Source organism: Trypanosoma brucei, chromosome 4 (assembly GCF_000002445.2).
Source record: "Trypanosoma brucei brucei TREU927 chromosome 4, complete sequence".
Lineage (NCBI taxonomy): Eukaryota > Euglenozoa > Kinetoplastea > Trypanosomatida > Trypanosomatidae > Trypanosoma > Trypanosoma brucei.
In genome coordinates this window covers 131029-148573 of record NC_007277.1, presented here as the reverse complement: position 1 = coordinate 148573, position 17545 = coordinate 131029, and the positions used below count along the sequence as shown (strand labels likewise).

The following is a 17545-nucleotide window of genomic DNA, read 5'->3' as shown; positions in this document are numbered from 1 at the left end:
ACGTTACTGTTGTTGTTGTTGTAACGGTTGGCGTACTATCGTGTCATTATTGTTTTATTTTCTTCTTTTAGTACTTCAAGGTCGTAGCGTCACCAGTGGCGCAACATATCCTCCCCTCTTTTGTTGTTTAGATGCCCTCTGGCTCCCACGTACTTCTATGACCTTCAGTTAACATTTTTTTTGTTTCTTTTACTTATTTTCCTAGTGGAAAGAGGAAAGGAGATAATACAGGTTTCATGAAGCCGCAACGGTACCATTGATATACAAAAGATGTTATAGAAGAGTTTCTTTTTTACTGCACAGCACTTGGAACTGGGTAGTGCACGTATCGTCCGCGTATGTAGAGTTCCACAGTGAAAACAAGTATTTCCATGATCATTGCAATTCGCCCGTTTTTTCTTATTAGTCTTTTTTCTTTCCCTCCATTTCCTTATCAATAGAGGAATGGAAGGAGTAAAAGGGAGAAAAGTCAAACCAAATCTATCGACATAATTTAATATTATTGCCGTTGCTATTGATATTGTTCTACAGTTAACGCCAAACGGAAATAAAGACCATAATAGTAATGATGATAATAACAGTAAAAGTAACAGTAATGATAAGTATTTTACAGTACTTAAGGGGAAGATTTCAAATCCCTCTTACTCTTTTCTTCCTTGCCTTTCCTGTTGCATCATATGGTTAGGCTTGTTTGATATGAACTATTGCGATCTGCGTCTTTGTGTTTGGTGATGGCTGGTTATGCGGATATTAGCCTCGTTGATGATGTTGCAAATGGGGGGGGGAATGTGCGTCTTTTGTTTCTTACATGCAACGCATTGGCCAGTTTATTGTGGGGAATTAAACATAGCCGGAGGAGAGTTTGTCATTACATAATTTGTTTTTCTATCGTTCACCTTCATTTTTCCCCTTTTTTTTCATACTTGCACTGTTCACATGGGAACAACGTCGACAGTAAAGGTATAGCAGCAACTAGGGAGGGCGAGCTAAAATTAGATAGACCGAGGCAGCGTGAGAACAGAGTAGTTAGACATAATCGAGCTAGAAGCACATTAAATGTCTCCTCTAGATTTACTGCAGCAGGTGGAAAGTTCATACTTTGTTCACGCCTCTGAGGTACCGCTGCCGAAAGCTGATGTGCGCGCGGCATTTGAGAACATTGCCACATCAAAGGAAGGTTATGAGGTGCTTTTTACCGTTACCGGCCGCGGTACTGAACCTCATAGCACTGTTGTGTATCTGTGCAGTGGTGCTGCTGCAGCTGAATGGACGCGGGAAACACTCAATGAAGCCTCTGTGGAAGTGTACGCATTACGAAAGCGAGGTCCCGCGTCTGCATTTCAGCCCCGGAAGACCCGTCCCGCTCTGGTGCCAAGAAACGGTGTGGTACAGCGGGAACGCAAACTTGTGCCCGTATTGGTGAATGATGACTTTCCGCCTCCAGTAAAGAAGGAAAGGTCACCGGAGCCGAAACCATCTGTGAAGGAGGCGCCCTCTCCACCCCCTCCGACAGAGGAACCGATGAAGCGGTTGGAAGAGGAGAATGTTGTTAAGAATGTAGAGGAAGAAGAAAAGAATAGGATGGATGAGATGGAGAGGGGAAAAAACCCTGCACCGGTTTCTTTGAGTGGGGCGGCAGCGGAAGGTGCTCCGAAGTTAATTCCAAAGGAGTCCGGTGGCAAGAAACAGCAAACGCTTTTGGGTATGCCAGTTGGGGGGGCGAAGCGGGACCGGCTCATTGAAGATAGCAAGAAGGCGTCCCCGAAGGCGAAGAAACCCCGCGCCCAATCCAAAAAGGAGGCGAAAGTTGGTGAAGCCACTACAAGTTTAATGAAACTCGCTAAGGCATCCAAGAAGAGCAGCCTTACTGGGTCGTCAAGCGCAGCTGCAGCTGCAAATGGCTGTAATACAGACAATGCCAAATCGTCTCGAGATATTCTTGATGATGAAGAGCAATCCGATGGCAGCAGTCGTGGAAACCGTTCCCCACACCGCGATGAAGGCCTCTTAGATGACCCTGAACCTGTGCTTGAGGTCGCTTTTACACCTGCAGAGAATGATGAGATAATTTTGTGTGACAATGCACCACCGATGATATTCTGCGCCCCCGAACCAACCTCATCTCCTCTAAAGAGGGATCCACATCGGACACAGGCAGCTAATGGCAACGCTGCACTCTCAGCACATCCAAAACTTACGGGGTTCTTTCAACCGGAGGTGATTGCCTTTCAGAAAGAGTATTCACGTGAGCTGGAAACGGACACGGTTTTTGAGGGCGGCGAGTACATTTGCAGCGACAGGGTGGTGTACCGGCACGTAAAGACGGGTGCGGTATTATCTGAAGAGGAATATCATAAGAAAAGCGCTGAGTTGATGCGAACGTGCGTCGCGACTGAGCAAAAATCAACACATGACGCCGGAAGCAAAAACCCCCTTGCAGTAGGCGGTGGGGGCAAAGCTTCTGCAAAAGTGGCGGTGGAGCGAAGGGGGCCGCCAAAAGTTGAGCGCCAGGGCGCTACCCCTCAGAAGAATTTAATGTCTTTTTTCGGTGCAGTAGCACTTAAGCCGAGTGCTGATACCAACCGCTGAGGCGAGAGGGAAGGGATGGCTCCTTCTCCCTTGCAAATATTTCCGCACACTTCATTTTGTTTAGTAGGTAGAATTTCTTTTTTTTGCTTTCCTCTTGGAAAGAGGGGGGGGGGTAAAGGGGAAAAAGAAAGGCGAACCACACATATTTTTACCTTCGTTTATAGATACATCGATACGAATGGGTGCAAACACACGACATCTCGTGACCTACGATTGTTTGCTTTAACGCATTTGCCTACTTTACGGACGGTGTTTTGCACATAGATGCACTGAGAAGCAATGTCTGCTTTATCTCCTCCATGAAATAAGTATGCTTTCTCACTTGTTTTGCTTTGCTCTTAAGTTGTTTATTTGATCCTCTTCTTTTGTTCTTTACTTTTTCTTTTATTTCATTCGACTGCAATGGAATGTGCGTGTCCATGTATGTGTGCACGGTGCCTATCGGAGAATTCAAATAGTTGGGTTAGGAGTCCCCGTGGAATGCCTGGGTTATGAACAAACAACTGCTTCAGACTCTTCCACTGGCTAAAGGGAAGGACATACACAACCGTATAGCAAAGTTGGCACTGTATAAGGAATGTATTGCGCTTGCTTCAAGTGTTAGTGATCCTCTCGTGCGACAACACACAATTGTAGAGGTTCGGGAAAAGTGGCTACTGAGCCGCGGTGATGGCGGTCAGACATTGCAGCTTCAGCTGGCGAGTGCTTTGGACAGAATTGCGTATGGGCGCATGTGCGTATCAAAACAACGACTGCGTCTCATACCAAACGCAAGTGAAAAATATGATTGGGGTGTTGTAAACCCTCTCGAGCACCACGCACAGCGAATACAGCGCCGTGAAGAGAGGGAAAGTCCGGATGCATTTCCCCATGGCGCAGGGCGTCGTGACTTTGTGCCAATGACGAACTGGGGATACGGAAACATGGATCCCGATGCGGTCATGCGCCATAAGGAGTTGACGGACCGTCAGCATTTTATGGGCCCACATTGGCGGAACAAACCCAAACCGGTGCTGTTGGAGGATCTGAGCTTCGAGGAGCAAATGTATGTGCAGTTCCAAGGAAAACCAAAAATGAAAAAGACACCCAAGAAACATTATTAGGGATAATGACGGGATACTCGTGTGCACGAAAACTAATAAATAGCGCTTATGAATATATGTGTTTTTGTGAATGTGCGTATTTTTTGTGAAATTGTAGGGGGGTTTCTCTTATGATTTCTTTATCTCATACTTCGTGTAGAGGATTATTCCTGATGTTCGAACGTTTCATTTTTTTTATTTTTACGCCTTTTCCAGATGGTATCTGCTCTTGATGTTTTTGCTCACCTTCCTATTTTGTGCGTTGGTTTCGCTTGTTTCTGGATGACGCTACTGGCACCATGTGCGTAGACACACACACCTATATATTCGTTTATGTGTTAACGTATTTCTGCCTCTTTTTGCTTCCTTTTCATTTTTCTTCGTCCCATCAATTTGACACACGTTATAAAAGGGAAGGGATGGAGGTGGCTGCAATGAGTCAAGCGAGTTTGTTGAAGGATCGGCTTCTGAATCAAGGGGCCAACCACTTTGTCATATTTACTTCCGTGGGTGAAGTGCTGGAGTGGAGTGGTGACTTCCAAAATGAGGAGAAACGGCTACTTGCCTACACAGTAGCACAACAAGCCTCCACATTACTTAGGCCTGGGGAGGAACTCAAACGCATATCGATGGTGTTCGACAATGTTGCGTACGTCATTACTACGATTGCCGGCCCAAATGAACACTTTGGCATTGTAGTGAAGAGGGCGGTGTCTGATGCTCTGGAGCAAAGCTAGAAGCGACACACTTGACTATTTCTCTTCGCTTCCTTTCTTGTTTGTTCCTTTTTCTTGACTGCCATCTACTAAACGAACAGCTGTTGGTGGTGATTTGAGGTTCCTCCTGAATCAATGGTGCGGACCGAAGTTGTGAGGTTGTTTATTTGTGTGCGGAGGGGGTGGGGTGGGAGCAAAGCGAAGTGTGTTCTACACGTATGTTTGCTTGCGCATTTGCTGACCCATGGCTGAGCATTGTAGATAGTATCAAATTTTTGGACTTACTCTGCGCATTCACGTTAGTATAAGTTGTCTACGCATTTACATTCCCATCCTCTCCTACTTTTCTTTTTCTGCCTCCTATTGTGTGCGCGTATGCTTGTGCCCTTTGGTTTAGTGCTCGGAGGCGCAACCCCCTCGTGGTATACCTAAGGTATCCGATGAAGAGGTATTTTCTCATTGATGAATCTACTGGGAGGATCATGCGGCTGCTAACTGGGGAAAACATCATCCGTCGTGGAGCAGAAATAGCAGTCAAGGGTGCAAACGTTGTTTGTGTCGGCACCACATGCATCAACGTGAGCCGTACGCACGCCATCATCAAACTATGCGAAAATGGGGAGGCGTGGCTACGCGATTGCGAAAGCACTAACGGAACTTTCCTTCACTCCGACACGGGTGTGAGTGTACGCTTGGAGCCGGGGTTTTTCTACCAGTTGAAGCGCGGTAACCATGTTACTTTTGGTGACTTGAAATTGCGCTTTGAATGGGACGTTATTGCCGTTTGCGGGGGAAGAGTTCCCGTCTACGACTCAAATGCAAACCTAATGGATTCATCACAGGGTTCTGGGATGAATGGGGCCAGCAACGATTTGCTTCGTCTTGAAGGAACCGTGTGCTCATCCATTTGTGCTTCTTGTTCCCTTGCGGGAACGGATGCAACACCCCCGCTGCCGGTGACTCTGACCGCCGCATCGGATGAAAAAACTTGCGCTGTTGTTTCTGTGCAATTGGATTGCGGCGTGCTGTGCAAACCTCTTTGCGAACTTGAAAATGTGGTTCCGTATCTTTCGGAGAGTACTGGCGCCGGGAGGAAACGATCCCGCTCCGTTATTAAAAACACCACTGACAGGTTATCTAAGGTTAAGAGCTTGCCTTCCTCAGCTACGGTTAAAAGTGAAACTACCGCAAGAGGTAGCCGCCTAAAACCCAAGAGTAAATCGAAGGGTCGAGTGAAAGTTTGCTTTTCAGGGATGTGTGGAGAAGCGACGCTGGCGGCTAAGTTCCTTGCGAAGAAGCATTGCTGGTCTATTGTGGATAATGTTTGCATGGCAGATCTTCTTATAATCAATCACCCACCCGTACGAACACCCAAATTTATCATTGCCGTTGCCCGCGGCATACCGGTTGTTACGGAGGAATTTTTCGCATGTGGGGATATGCGACAGGTGAGGCAGTTTGCGCCGTCGCTAGTTCACAACAACTGCACCTACGATGCTGGGCGCCTCTTCCAAGTCATTACTTCAAACGTCGGAAAGCCCGCCCTACTGGGGAGGCGTTTCTCTCTGGAAAAAGTTCCACCAGCGTGGCGCCGTACTGCCAGGAATATATTGACCGGCTGTGGAGCGGTTGTTTTCACCAAAGGAACCAAAAGCAAATCTGTAATCTCATTGACGGGAGCAACTCTGACAGCACTGTATGATGACATTTTGCGCGGTAAAGTTCCAGCTTAATTACAATTACAATTGAGCGACGATCTACGTCCCCATTTCGTTCTCTTCGCTCTTTCATTTTACTGTTTTCTTCATATATACCCATCAATCAACAACAGTTACGTTTATATACTTGCACGTTCTGTAACTTTGTTTTTTGAGTCCTCTTTGGCTTTTTTGTTAAAGAGACCGTACTATCGTTGAATGGGCGTCCGGTTGTTTGCCTGTTCCCGTTTCATTATCCATCTTACTTTCTCTTGCGCTTTGCTTCCATCCTCGTTCCGACTTTTCTGTTGTTAAGTTCGTTTGTGCGCCTTCATTTTATTTATTTGTTTCCTTGTCATTTATTTTATGTGTCTCCTCACTTCTCCTACTTCGAAAGAAATTCGGTATTGTGTAACCCACTAGGCACTGCACATCTGCGCTGTTGTCAATACGTGTGAGAATTGTGTGTGACACAACGCTGTATGAAAATTGTTGCATCAGGACTCGCCTGTGTAACGGTGGTCCTAGCAATGATTTACCTTTCATTATGTTCCTTTCATTTTCGTTTTTTTTTTCAACCTTTCCTCCCCAAAAATTATCTGTAATACTTTTTCCGTTGCTTTTTTTTTAAAAATTTATTGCCTTTCTTTTATATTGTAATATCTATTAATTCTATATGTATTTATACCACATCTGCTGTGATTTGGTTGGTCCCATGCTGCTGACAGGTTCCCTTTGTGTGTATGTATGAAATTACTTTTCGTGTTTCCAAGTGAAGTGACATCTTTTTTTTTTCTTGCACTTGTGTGGTAGAGGAGTTTGGCTGGTAAAGTGCCCCGCCATCTTTGTATCTGCTTAACCAATGTCGAAACGCAAGCGGTGCATGGCCGATGTCGTTGGTTATTTGGACTCCTTTATGGCATGCAAGCGGACGGCTGAATCCCCTCCATTAAGCCAATCTTCAGATGGTGAAGCTATGCAACTGTCATTGCGTAGTGATACTTCAAACGAAAATTGTAGTAGCAGCAGCGGCGGCAGCGTACCCGGTCCTGATACCATGCATATCCCTACGGTGAATGAGGCAAGGGTTAGGTTGGTCAAGAGGGCGGATTCTCCGAGGTTGCGGGGGAGCGTGTTTGAAACAGAAATGAACTTCTTTTGCAGGGAAGAGGAAAATATTGCGGATATGTGCGTATACTTGGCTGAGGTCGCCTCATCGTCACGCACACCTGAGGCCCTGATGGCACTTGTCCTCTACTTTATGGAACATGAGCCAGATATGGTAATGCAATCTTTGAAACGAGCTGGACTGCAATCGCAACTGCTCAGCGCTCTCTGCAAATCCTCCGCACGCAGCGTTACAGACAACAAAGAAGGACTTTATATTCGTTTTGTCGGCCACTTGTTAACTCTATGCGACGATGAGGTATTATCCGATGCTAGTTTGGTGAAATTCTTTCTTCTGAGCTCCGAGAAGCGAGCTGAGGAAGCTGCTGCAACACCAGCTGGATCAAAGCACTGGTCGCAGCGGGCACATTGCCCGACGCCACCTAAGCAACGGCGTCAAGATGATTCAGCACTGAAGTCAGCTGTTGACAAGTTTTGCCGCGGGAAATCAGATGATACCGCAACCTCCTTAGCTCTTAAGGCGTTACTCCACATTATTTTTAGGTACAATCAAGCAACCTCGTTTCCAGGGGAAGCTAACCCTTGCCTTGTGTTTGCTGAGCTTGGCGGATTTGAGGTTGTGACACCCATGCTGAACGACGCGGACTGCAAAGATGTGCTTCACCTGCTGGAGGTTGTGACATTATGCGAACGGTTGTGCCCATCTTATGATGCGGCTTTGCAAGAGTTGGTTATCCTTTTGATACGTTTGGTGGCGCGTGAGGACACAAAGTGCGAAAATGATGTGCTAACTATTGCTCTGCGGGTTTTGGTTAATGGCACGAGTCTTGTTCCGCATGCACTGCGGGATTCGAATCGTCGGCGTGAGAGGTCACAGCTCGCTGAGTTTTCTACCAAAAGGCTGATGAGTGACAACACTCCCTTGAACGTAGCAGCCTTCATCCTCTGCTCTGCAGTGAACATTGTGAAGTGGGAAGTCGCTTCTAGATGCGACGAGTTTGCCCGATGTTTAGTTAATTGTCCGGATTTTCTCTCTCGGATTGCAGAATTGACTTTGCAGTGTTACAACGCAGAGGAAACGGAGCGGAACGTCGTTTCCGGGTATTACGCGCTACTGCTTGCTGTTCTATCCCTCATCGACACGCCGAAAGTTCAGCTGCGTGTGCCTGTCATAACGGCTGTGGCGCAGGCAACGAAAGGGACAGAAACGGGGAAGGCTGTGGAATCGAAACCGATGAAACTCATTGTAGCCATTCTTCAGGAGTTCCTGCTTTTTCAGAGCACTGCAGGATCCTTGACGAAAAGCGGGTTAGTTTCTATGAGTACCATCATTGAGAGTGTCGTCAAATGTAACGGCATAGAAATATCGTCGGATAGTTAGTTGTGTTTATCAGAAATAGCTACATATACATATGTTTCCTTTCCCATAGCTTGGATGCGCTATACTCTATTTACTTATAAAGTTGGCGGAGTGCTGTTGTTGCGGAGGCTTCTTTTGATGGATATATTTAGCGGCCGAGTAATGGAGATGTGAGAACCCCTCCTTTTCTCATCTATTTTTATTCGTTTTGGCTCTCTTTATTCCTCGTTGACTTTGCTATGTTGGGTGCCTCCTGTGGTATGACCTATGGACCTCACACTGTCATGACGAATCTCAAATGCTTTCGGAAGTATTCTGCGGTGAATTTTCTTTCACAAAGCTCTGCAGGTGTTTAGTGAATGGGTGATGTGAAGTTCAAGTGGATATCTTCGCGTCCTTACGCTTTCCCCCCTTTTCGACTGCCGATGGTGAAAAAAAAAAATCGTCACTTCTGCGAGCCGATCAGCTGCAGAGGCCCCGTAACGGTGGGTGGGGATCACGGGGACATGTCATGTGTTAGCGCTCTCTTTAAGAACCGCAGACGATCGTAAAATTCGGTGCTTCAAGAATTCTTTATTTTGATTTTTTTTTCCATTTCTGAAAATCGTTAATACAATCACCGCTACTGAAACTGTTGCGCTGCGCTCTCTTTTCTTCACTGTTGCTGTTTCTTTATTTATTTTTGTAATTGTAGTGTTTGTGTTATAGCGCGGGTGAAAAGTCCCTTTCGTTGGTGTTGAAGAGGTGTGGCAGCTGTGCAGTTTCTGAAGCAAGCGCTTGCGCTTGCCTGCTTTTATACAACAATATAACTAACTGTATTTTTGCGCACCCATATAGTTCGAGGGAAGGAAGAAGCAAAAAAAAAAATAATAATAATGGTAACGGGGGATATGTCGACAACCGTCACCGGGTTGGATCCGCACAAGATGGCACGGAGAGCCTCACGCTTTGTGTCTTCGGTTAAGGCTTCCACAGGCACTGCCTCTTCGACCGGTCGAACTGAGATGGAACGTTATTTTGAGAATTTTGCGTCGATGGACTCTGCAGAAGGCCTAGAAACTATAGGACCAAAGGGAATTCAACATCTCTGTGAGGATCTTGCTATAAAAAGGGATTCCTTCGAGATGTACACGCTCATTTGGAAGCTTGGGATTACAAGGGGTGGGTGCATTCCACGCTCAGATTGGTTGAACATGGTGTACAACTACAACATTGAGGTCCCGGTGGAACTGAAGAGACGGCTTCGGGAGTGGGTGAAGGACGCAAGAGGTCCTTCTTTTGTTGAGTTCTACAGCGAATTATATGATTACATTAGGGGGGATAGTGCGCGCATGATGCTTCCTGAAACTGCAGCGAGGGCGTGGGATGTACTGTTTAGGGGTGACCAGCAGGTTGCACAGTGGATCAGATGGTACACAGGTTTTTACGATTGCGAGGTTACCCGCGACATTTGGCGGCATGTGGCGTTGTTTTTCAATACCGGAGAAAATGCAACCCCATATCGGAAGGAAGATGCATGGCCTACTGCTTTCGATCTTTTTGCTGAGTGGCGGGAGACCTGTGAAACACCATGACATGTTTCCCTCTCTACTTTTTTATTGGACCCTGTTGGGCTGACGTCGCCTAATGTTGCCTGTGCGTGCCTGTATATATATATATATATATATATGTATGTATGTATGTGCATATCTGATGTCTTTGCTTGCACGCACATGCACCCTAACATTCGTTTGTTTGCTTACCTTCTGCAACTGCTCCTTATCGTTGTCTTCTGTCATACCTCTCTCAGTATATTTCTTTTTCTTTTTTTGTTTTGTTATTAAGAGAAGAGAAAGGAACACTCCGGCAGGTAAGTTATGGCACGGGGAGGAGGCGGTTTTGGAGGCAGCCGGGGCGGTGGCTTTGGCGGTGGTCGGGGAGGTGGTGGTCGAGGCGGCGGCTTCGGCGGTGGCTTTGGCGGTGGACGCGGTGGCGGTGGTCGAGGAGGAGGTGGTGGCGGTGGCCGTTCCATGGAGCCGGACCCACCAGAGCAAATTGTACCCATCGGAACATTGCTCACCGCTTCGGAGGGCGACCTCGTCTACAAAGTGACAGCGAGTGACTCTGTACCACGTTTCAACGCATTTGTTTATGGTGCCAACAAGGCCAAGATTGGTAAGATCGAGGAAATATTGGGCAACACGAGCGATGTAATGTTTTCAGTCAAAACGGTACCGGGCATACAAGCAGAATCCATTAGCGCAGGAGATACGATATATATATCCCCTACACAGATAAGTCCTCTGCGTATGTTCACTGATCCACCGAAGCCACGCGGCCGCGGCGGGCGGGGTGGCGGTCGTGGCGGAAGGGGCGGTGATCGCGGTGGACGCGGAAGCTTCGGTCGCGGTGGTCGCGGGAGTTTTGGAGGAGGAGGTGGTGGTGGTGGTGGCGGCCGGGGTGGTTTCGGCAGAGGAGGAGACGGAGGCGGCTACAGAAACTTTGGTGGCGGTGGTGGCGGTCGCGGCGGCCGCGGGGGATTTGGTGGCCGCGGGCGTGGTTTTTGATGCAGTTGGAGCTGATGGGTGTCTTTTAACCTATTTGCGCCACCCATGATCGGTAGTAACTTCGGCTAACGACGCGCAAGTAAACGGAGAGGAAAGGGTGTAACACAAGAAGAAAAGGAAAATGAAGGAAACGAAGAGACATAAAAGGGAACGAGAAAAGCCGCTTAATGTTAAACGGCGAGTGAGAATCTGTTCTAATAAGTTTCACCGTAAAACACGAGAAAGGAATTTATTTCCTTTGCTACGTTTTTTGTTGGCTCTTGCTGTTTCGGTTGTGTCCCATTCATTGTTGTTTCATGGTTTGCACTTATTTTCCCACTTTCTGCATCTCTCATTCAAGAACGCATCCCTCAACAAGAACAATGTGAAACATAACATTTAATTTATTTCTTCTTGGTTGTGTTTGGATCCATTTCCCTCCTCCAGTAACGCTAGCTGTCGAGGGATTATCGCTGTGGCATTCCGAGTCGCTTCTAAAAAAACTGATTTTCTCACTACTTGATTTCACTTGGACAGTTGATGCTTCATATCCTCGTAGCTGTGAGATGCCATTCATATTTGATGTTCGTCCACCCCCACCTCCTGAATGAACACCGCATTGTTTCTGGGGTTATTTTCCGCATATTCGAGGTTTCGTGAGGGATTGAAACAATGCGGACCTCCATTGATAGCTTCCGAGTTGCTTACAGGCCGATGGTTACGAGCATCACTACAACACCTCGAAACTCCCATAAAACGACGAGAACCGTAGGGCTTTGCCTGTCATTTTCGATCTCTACTGACATGCCGCTGTTGATAGTGCTGTATCTCTTTTTTCTATTTGCTGGTGTGCTGTCTTGGATGTGGGGAACAATAATAATAAATTTGGGCTCTTCGTCACAAAAGGTGCCGGTGGTGCTGTTTACCACCATGCGTTGCCAGTGGTGTATGCGTGTCCGTGCCTTCCTTTTTCTCTCTAAAAGGAAAAAAATTTAACTTGTCTCCAACTAAGGTAGTTGATGGTCTTTATTATTTATTTTTTGAAGTTCCGCGTTCATGTGTGGGATTGCGCTGCCTGTGCCCTTATTTTTCACAAGTAGAAGTGGGCTTCTCAATTCGGAGTTGTATATGGATCCCTTTGCTCCACCTTTTATTTAATTTATTCTGTTTGCTTTATTATTTTAACTAGCCGTTGATGTTCCAATTTAGCACTTAAAATACGCTCCAATACCACGCACTACGGCGAATATCATTGAGTGGGTGCCGCACTAATTCCACTTCACTTTAACCACTTTCATTTTTTTCTTTTCTTTTCCCTCAGTTGTTTTTGGCTCTTCGTCGGTTCCCCAATGGAAGACCCCGTGCGCTGCGAATGTCAGAAACACGCGCAAGACGATGGCTACAGTCAGGGGGAATTGTTGCCGTTGACGGCGTTTAGACAAGTGGAGAAGCGCTACAAACTTTACCGTTACGACCGCCGGACATCACGGCGCTTACAAGTTCCTGAAACGGACTTTAGCGATGTTGTTGATTTTCGCAATCTTGAGGCGAACACAGCAGCAAACCTGGCGTGTATTTCCACCAGGGAGTGCCATGAGGATGACCGGCTCGTGAAGTGTTGCACATTTGCCGGCGTCCCCGGAATGGAGGTGTTCCCGAATTTTCTCACGGATGCGGAGCAGCAGGAATTTTGCCGCGCTGCCTTACTGGAATACGGCGATTCTCGGCGGCACCCCAATCACCTCTCGACCCATGCGAGCGAGCCAAGGGAAACAACACGTTATGAACCACCAATGCGTTGGGCGACGGTGGGGTTTAGTTATCAATGGTCATCTAAATCATACTGCAAGGAGAAGTATTCGCATTTTCCCCGGCGGCTTCGAAAATGTGTTGAACGAATTGCCCGCCTTTGTAACGTTTCACAGCCTTACGAGCCACAAACTTCGATTGTCAACTACTTCCCGGTAGGGGCTATGATGATGGCTCACCAGGATGTGAGTGAAGAAGTGCTGCAACAGCCGCTCATTAGTATTTCTCTGGGATGCTCATGTGTTTTTCTCATGGGGACCGAGTCTCGTGACGATACGCCGTGTGCCTTTTGGCTCCGTAGTGGCGATGTTATTGTCGTGAGCGGTGCCTCCCGAACAGCTTACCACGGCGTACCACGCATTATGGACGATTGTCCGCAGTACTTGTGCCCACAGAATGAAACGGAGGAGGAAGAAGGAGAATTTTACTGGAGGGAGCAGATGCGTCATTTGCGTGTCAATATTAACGTAAGACAGGTGTACCCTGACAGGTGTGAGTTCCTTAACGAATGATATTTACGTTCAGGTGTGTGCAGAGCCATATATGTGCCGGTTTGTCGTTTGGTCTTGCCGTTAAATGTATCAGAAGCCGACGTGCCGCACTTCGGTGACTCCTTTCGGTCGAGTTCCAAAACTTTTGCAAGTTGTGAGATTTGTGAGGGATGAAGTATAAGCACTTTGACCGTGGCGTTCCTCATTAAAACCATCATTTCCATTGATTTGGTTTTCCACCGCTACCCTAATAGCGTTCGGTTTTAATTTCTTACCTTCACACTCCCTCCGCCTTTTTGTTTCAAAACAAAAATATATATTTTTAAATTACGCTTTCGATTTTGCACTGAAGATTAGCATTTAACCAAATATTGTAGTAATGCTGACGAGATTTGATGTTCGCTCCAGTCGTGTGAAAGGGATAAGTTTCCACAAAACGCGGCCGTGGGTGCTTTGCGGACTGCACAACGGAACCGTGCAAATTTGGGACTACCGCGTGAACACGAGCGTTGATAAGTATGATGAACATAGCGGTGCGGTACGTGGTGTAGACTTTCATGATACGCAACCTCTATTTGTTTCTGGAGGTGATGACTACTTGGTGAAGGTTTGGAACTACAAGGCGCGCCGTTCCCTCTTTACTTTAAAGGGGCATATGGACTATGTTCGATCAACTTTTTTCCACCATGAGCAACCATGGATTGTTTCCTCCTCCGACGATTTCACCGTCCGCATTTGGAATTGGCAGAACCGAAGCAGTTTGGCTTGTCTTCCTGGGCATACGCACTACGTTATGTGTGCTCGATTTCACCCTCGGGATGACATTGTGGTATCAGCGAGTCTTGACAGGACAATTCGAGTGTGGGACATCTCCAGTTTGCGGGTCCGAAAGCAACAGCCGGGAATTGCTCAAGATCTGCTCGGAACCAGTGATGTGGGTCTTAAATATTCATTAGAGGGCCACGATAAAGGCGTTAACTGGGTTTGCTTTCATCCCACTCAGCCACTTATTGCATCGGCCTCAGACGACCGCACCGTCCGCGTCTGGCGAATTAGTAGTACCACCTGCACTGAGGAGGTACAACTGCGGGGGCACACCAACAATGTGAGTTGCGTTGTGTACACTAAGGATTATCTCGTGTCAAACGGTGAGGATCGAACAATCCGTGTTTGGGACGTGAAAACACGTTGCTCAGTCATGCTTTTTCGCCGCGAGTCTGACCGTTACTGGATGCTAGCGGCGTTACTAGAAAAGAACCTTCTTGCTGCTGGTCACGACTCCGGTGTGCACGTATTTAAGCTTTTCCGCGAACGTCCTGCGTCGACTATGAATGGTAACGTGCTACACTACGTCCACGGGAACGTGCTCCATTCATATAACATGGAGTCAAAGACAGAATCCAAGTTCAGTCTCTCACGAAACTTACACCCACCTCTCACCCTTTCTTGCAACCCAGTGGATAACATGGCTGTTGTTTTTTACGACAAGGATGGTGGGTGTGCATCAACCTTGACAATTCCCAAACCAGGCTGTACAGTCGATGCAGATGTGAAGAAGCGCCTCGGTATTCTTGCCGCTTTGTTTTATGCCCCTAATAAATGCGCGTTCCTCGACAAGAATAAAAATATAATTCTGTGTAATGCACACGGCGATGGTGAAAAAGTGATTAAGCACGAAAAAAATTTAAAGGCCCTCTTTCCAGGGCCTGCAGGATATATTTTACGTCAGACCGAGGAGGGTATGGAGTTGTTTCACGTGGCTCAGCAGAGTGTGGCCGCAGAGGTTCCAATAACGGAGACTAAATATGTTGTATGGGACAAAGACTTTACGAAGGTGGCGTTTTTGGGTATTACCACCGTTCACGTCATGACAAGGCGCTTGAGGAGCATTACCTTTTTTTCGGAACCATCAATAAGGATTAAGAGCGCGGCATTTGATGAGCAAAGAAATATCCTTTATTACACTACGAGTGACCACCTCAAGTATTGTAACTTGCGCAACGGGGAGTGCGGTATCATTCAGTGTCTCCCTTCCCCGATTTATCTTGTTCGTGCGAGTGGTGATACGGTCTGGGCGCTTTCCCGCAATGGAAAAGTTGTTGTAATGGAGCTGAACAATCCGGAACTTAATTTTAAACTAAAGTTGCAGCAGCAGGCCTACAGGGATGTTATTAAAATTATACGCCAAAAACAACTCAGGGGACAGGCGCTTGTTGGTTACCTACACAAACATGGCCACGACGAGGTTGCGCTGTATCTCGTCTCAGACCCCTTAACTAGGTTCAACTTAGCGGTAGAGTGCGGCGCCATGGATGTCGCAAAGACAGCAGCACTGGAACTAAACCAACCCGCATTGTGGAGAAGGCTTGCAGAGGCGGCAACCTCATATGGGGATATTCATCTTGCACTCTTGGCTCACACAAAGACAGGAAACTTTCATGGTGCAAGTTTCTTGTCTCTCATAACTGGAAACATGTCTGCTTTAGATCACATGGTTAACACGGTAAGGGATGAGAACTTCGGTCTTCACTACGGTATGTATCTCGACGATGCTCATCAGCGCGTTAAGACATTGACTAATACTGGACAACTTCCGCTGGCGTACGTGGCCGCCAAATCAACTGGGTTGGATGAATTAGCAGCTTCGCTCCTCGAAAAAATGGATCCTGATGTTGCAGAACGTATGCGGCAGACAGAGGTCAAAGTACGGTTAGAGGCGCCGACAGTAACACCAGTTACCGACAATTGGCCTATGTTGCAGGTGGAGGAATCTGTTTTCTCCAGGTTTCTGAGGGAACCCAACTTGCTGAGTGGTGCTGGTGTTGGGATTGAGGAAGAGGAATATGCTGAAGCCGGTGCAGGGTGGGATGATGTTGATGGGCTTCCTAACAGTGATGACGGAAGTGGCGGTTTGGATGGGGTTGAGGGCAGTGAAGCTGCAGAAGGTGACGGTTGGGGTGACGATCTCGAAATTGAGATTCCTGCAGAACAGACTGCGGGCGGAGTCGAAGGTGCGCCTTACGTTGTGCCTACCGAACGCCCACCGCTAACGCAGCATTGGGTTGAAACCTCTTCATTTCCGGCATTTCACGTCGCCGCTGGTTCTTTTTCAACGGCACTTGGTTTATTGCGTCGCCAAATTGGACTAGGGGATCCTGCTCCTCTCAAAACTCATATGTTGGATCTGTGGGCCACAGTCAATGCGTCGCGGCCCAGTTGGCTTATTCCGTCCGCTATGTTCCCTCTGACAACATATCCTTCTGAGGAGCAGCGTGGGGCGGCGTCTCACTCTCCGTTGTTGCCAGATTATATTCCTCAGCTCACTGAACGGTTGCGTTCCGGTTATTCTGCGTTTGTTGGAGGACACTTCGCGGATGCCCAACTCCATTTTGTTACCGCATTGCATCAAGCTGTGTTTACCACCTGCAGGGGTGAGAAGCAATTTACTACTCTTCGAGAGATTGTTACTACCGCCTCCGAGTATGCGCGTGCTCTTAATGTACAGCTACACTGTCGTAGTACTGATGGTGCTTCGAAACTTTCACTAGAGTTGTCACTCTACTTTACACATTTCAAACTTCAGCGGAATCATCTTGCTCTGGCCCTTGGTCAAGCTATGAGTAAAGCCTACAAGTTGAAGAATTTGAAGATAGCAGCTTCGGTTGCGAGGAGGCTTTTGGATCAGGATCCACCGAAGCAAAAGGCAGCACAGGCTTCAGCAATTGTTGCTGAAGCTGAGAGAAATCCAACAGATGCTGAACCTGTGGACTATGACGAGCGCAATCCATTTGTGCTTTGTTCTGTTTCTCATAGGCCAATGTACAAGGGAACAGTTGATCCCATTCGATGTGGTTACTGCTTTTCCCCTGCTATGCCTAAACATAAGGGCGAAATATGTCCCGTCTGTCGTATAGCGTTTCTTGGTGCGGACTGCTCTGGACTTGCAAATCGTACGTGAGGGTTTTCTTTTTTCTTTTTTCTTCCATTGTAAAAGCAAAAAAATAATAATAGTAATAAATGAATTTGTTAGAGGGTCGCTTTTGTGGAGTGATGGATGAAACGAGATGAGTTGAAAGGTGTGTGTTTCCGTTTGCATGCCGTGTGTCGAGGGAAGGAGGAGGTTTTGAGGAAAACTGAGTTGAAGAGAA

General features: G+C 47.1%; 9 protein-coding genes across 9 annotated transcripts, besides 6 other annotated features; all 9 read left to right on the top strand.

Moving 5' to 3' along the window:
• Positions 1-17545: part of a sequence feature (sequence corresponds to BAC RPCI93-5D20) that runs on past both edges of the window.
• On the top strand, positions 1057-2589 carry Tb927.4.530 (hypothetical protein, conserved; the record flags this gene model as incomplete). Its single annotated transcript, XM_839110.1, has 1 exon — positions 1057-2589. One exon carries the CDS (start codon positions 1057-1059, stop codon positions 2587-2589), a length of 1533 nt encoding a protein of 510 aa, XP_844203.1.
• Tb927.4.520 (hypothetical protein, conserved) lies at positions 3081-3692 on the top strand (the record flags this gene model as incomplete). Its single annotated transcript, XM_839109.1, has 1 exon — positions 3081-3692. One exon carries the CDS (start codon positions 3081-3083, stop codon positions 3690-3692), a length of 612 nt encoding a protein of 203 aa, XP_844202.1.
• Tb927.4.510 (hypothetical protein, conserved) lies at positions 3971-4408 on the top strand (the record flags this gene model as incomplete). The annotated part of the gene is made up of 1 exon (XM_839108.1): positions 3971-4408. The coding sequence occupies one exon, from the start codon at positions 3971-3973 to the stop codon at positions 4406-4408; it is 438 nt and encodes a 145-aa protein (XP_844201.1).
• Positions 4828-6120, top strand: Tb927.4.500 (hypothetical protein, conserved; the record flags this gene model as incomplete). The annotated part of the gene is made up of 1 exon (XM_839107.1): positions 4828-6120. The coding sequence occupies one exon, from the start codon at positions 4828-4830 to the stop codon at positions 6118-6120; it is 1293 nt and encodes a 430-aa protein (XP_844200.1).
• Positions 6947-8593, top strand: Tb927.4.490 (hypothetical protein, conserved; the record flags this gene model as incomplete). The annotated part of the gene is made up of 1 exon (XM_839106.1): positions 6947-8593. One exon carries the CDS (start codon positions 6947-6949, stop codon positions 8591-8593), a length of 1647 nt encoding a protein of 548 aa, XP_844199.1.
• Positions 9429-9449: a sequence feature (AT_rich).
• Positions 9448-10146, top strand: Tb927.4.480 (hypothetical protein, conserved; the record flags this gene model as incomplete). Its single annotated transcript, XM_839105.1, has 1 exon — positions 9448-10146. The coding sequence occupies one exon, from the start codon at positions 9448-9450 to the stop codon at positions 10144-10146; it is 699 nt and encodes a 232-aa protein (XP_844198.1).
• Positions 10207-10268: a microsatellite.
• On the top strand, positions 10429-11118 carry Tb927.4.470 (snoRNP protein gar1, putative; the record flags this gene model as incomplete). The annotated part of the gene is made up of 1 exon (XM_839104.1): positions 10429-11118. One exon carries the CDS (start codon positions 10429-10431, stop codon positions 11116-11118), a length of 690 nt encoding a protein of 229 aa, XP_844197.1.
• Positions 10438-10575: a microsatellite.
• Positions 10903-11081: a microsatellite.
• On the top strand, positions 12447-13418 carry Tb927.4.460 (Alkylated DNA repair protein (alkB homolog), putative; the record flags this gene model as incomplete). Its single annotated transcript, XM_839103.1, has 1 exon — positions 12447-13418. One exon carries the CDS (start codon positions 12447-12449, stop codon positions 13416-13418), a length of 972 nt encoding a protein of 323 aa, XP_844196.1.
• Positions 13706-13727: a sequence feature (AT_rich).
• On the top strand, positions 13777-17355 carry Tb927.4.450 (coatomer alpha subunit, putative; the record flags this gene model as incomplete). Its single annotated transcript, XM_839102.1, has 1 exon — positions 13777-17355. The coding sequence occupies one exon, from the start codon at positions 13777-13779 to the stop codon at positions 17353-17355; it is 3579 nt and encodes a 1192-aa protein (XP_844195.1).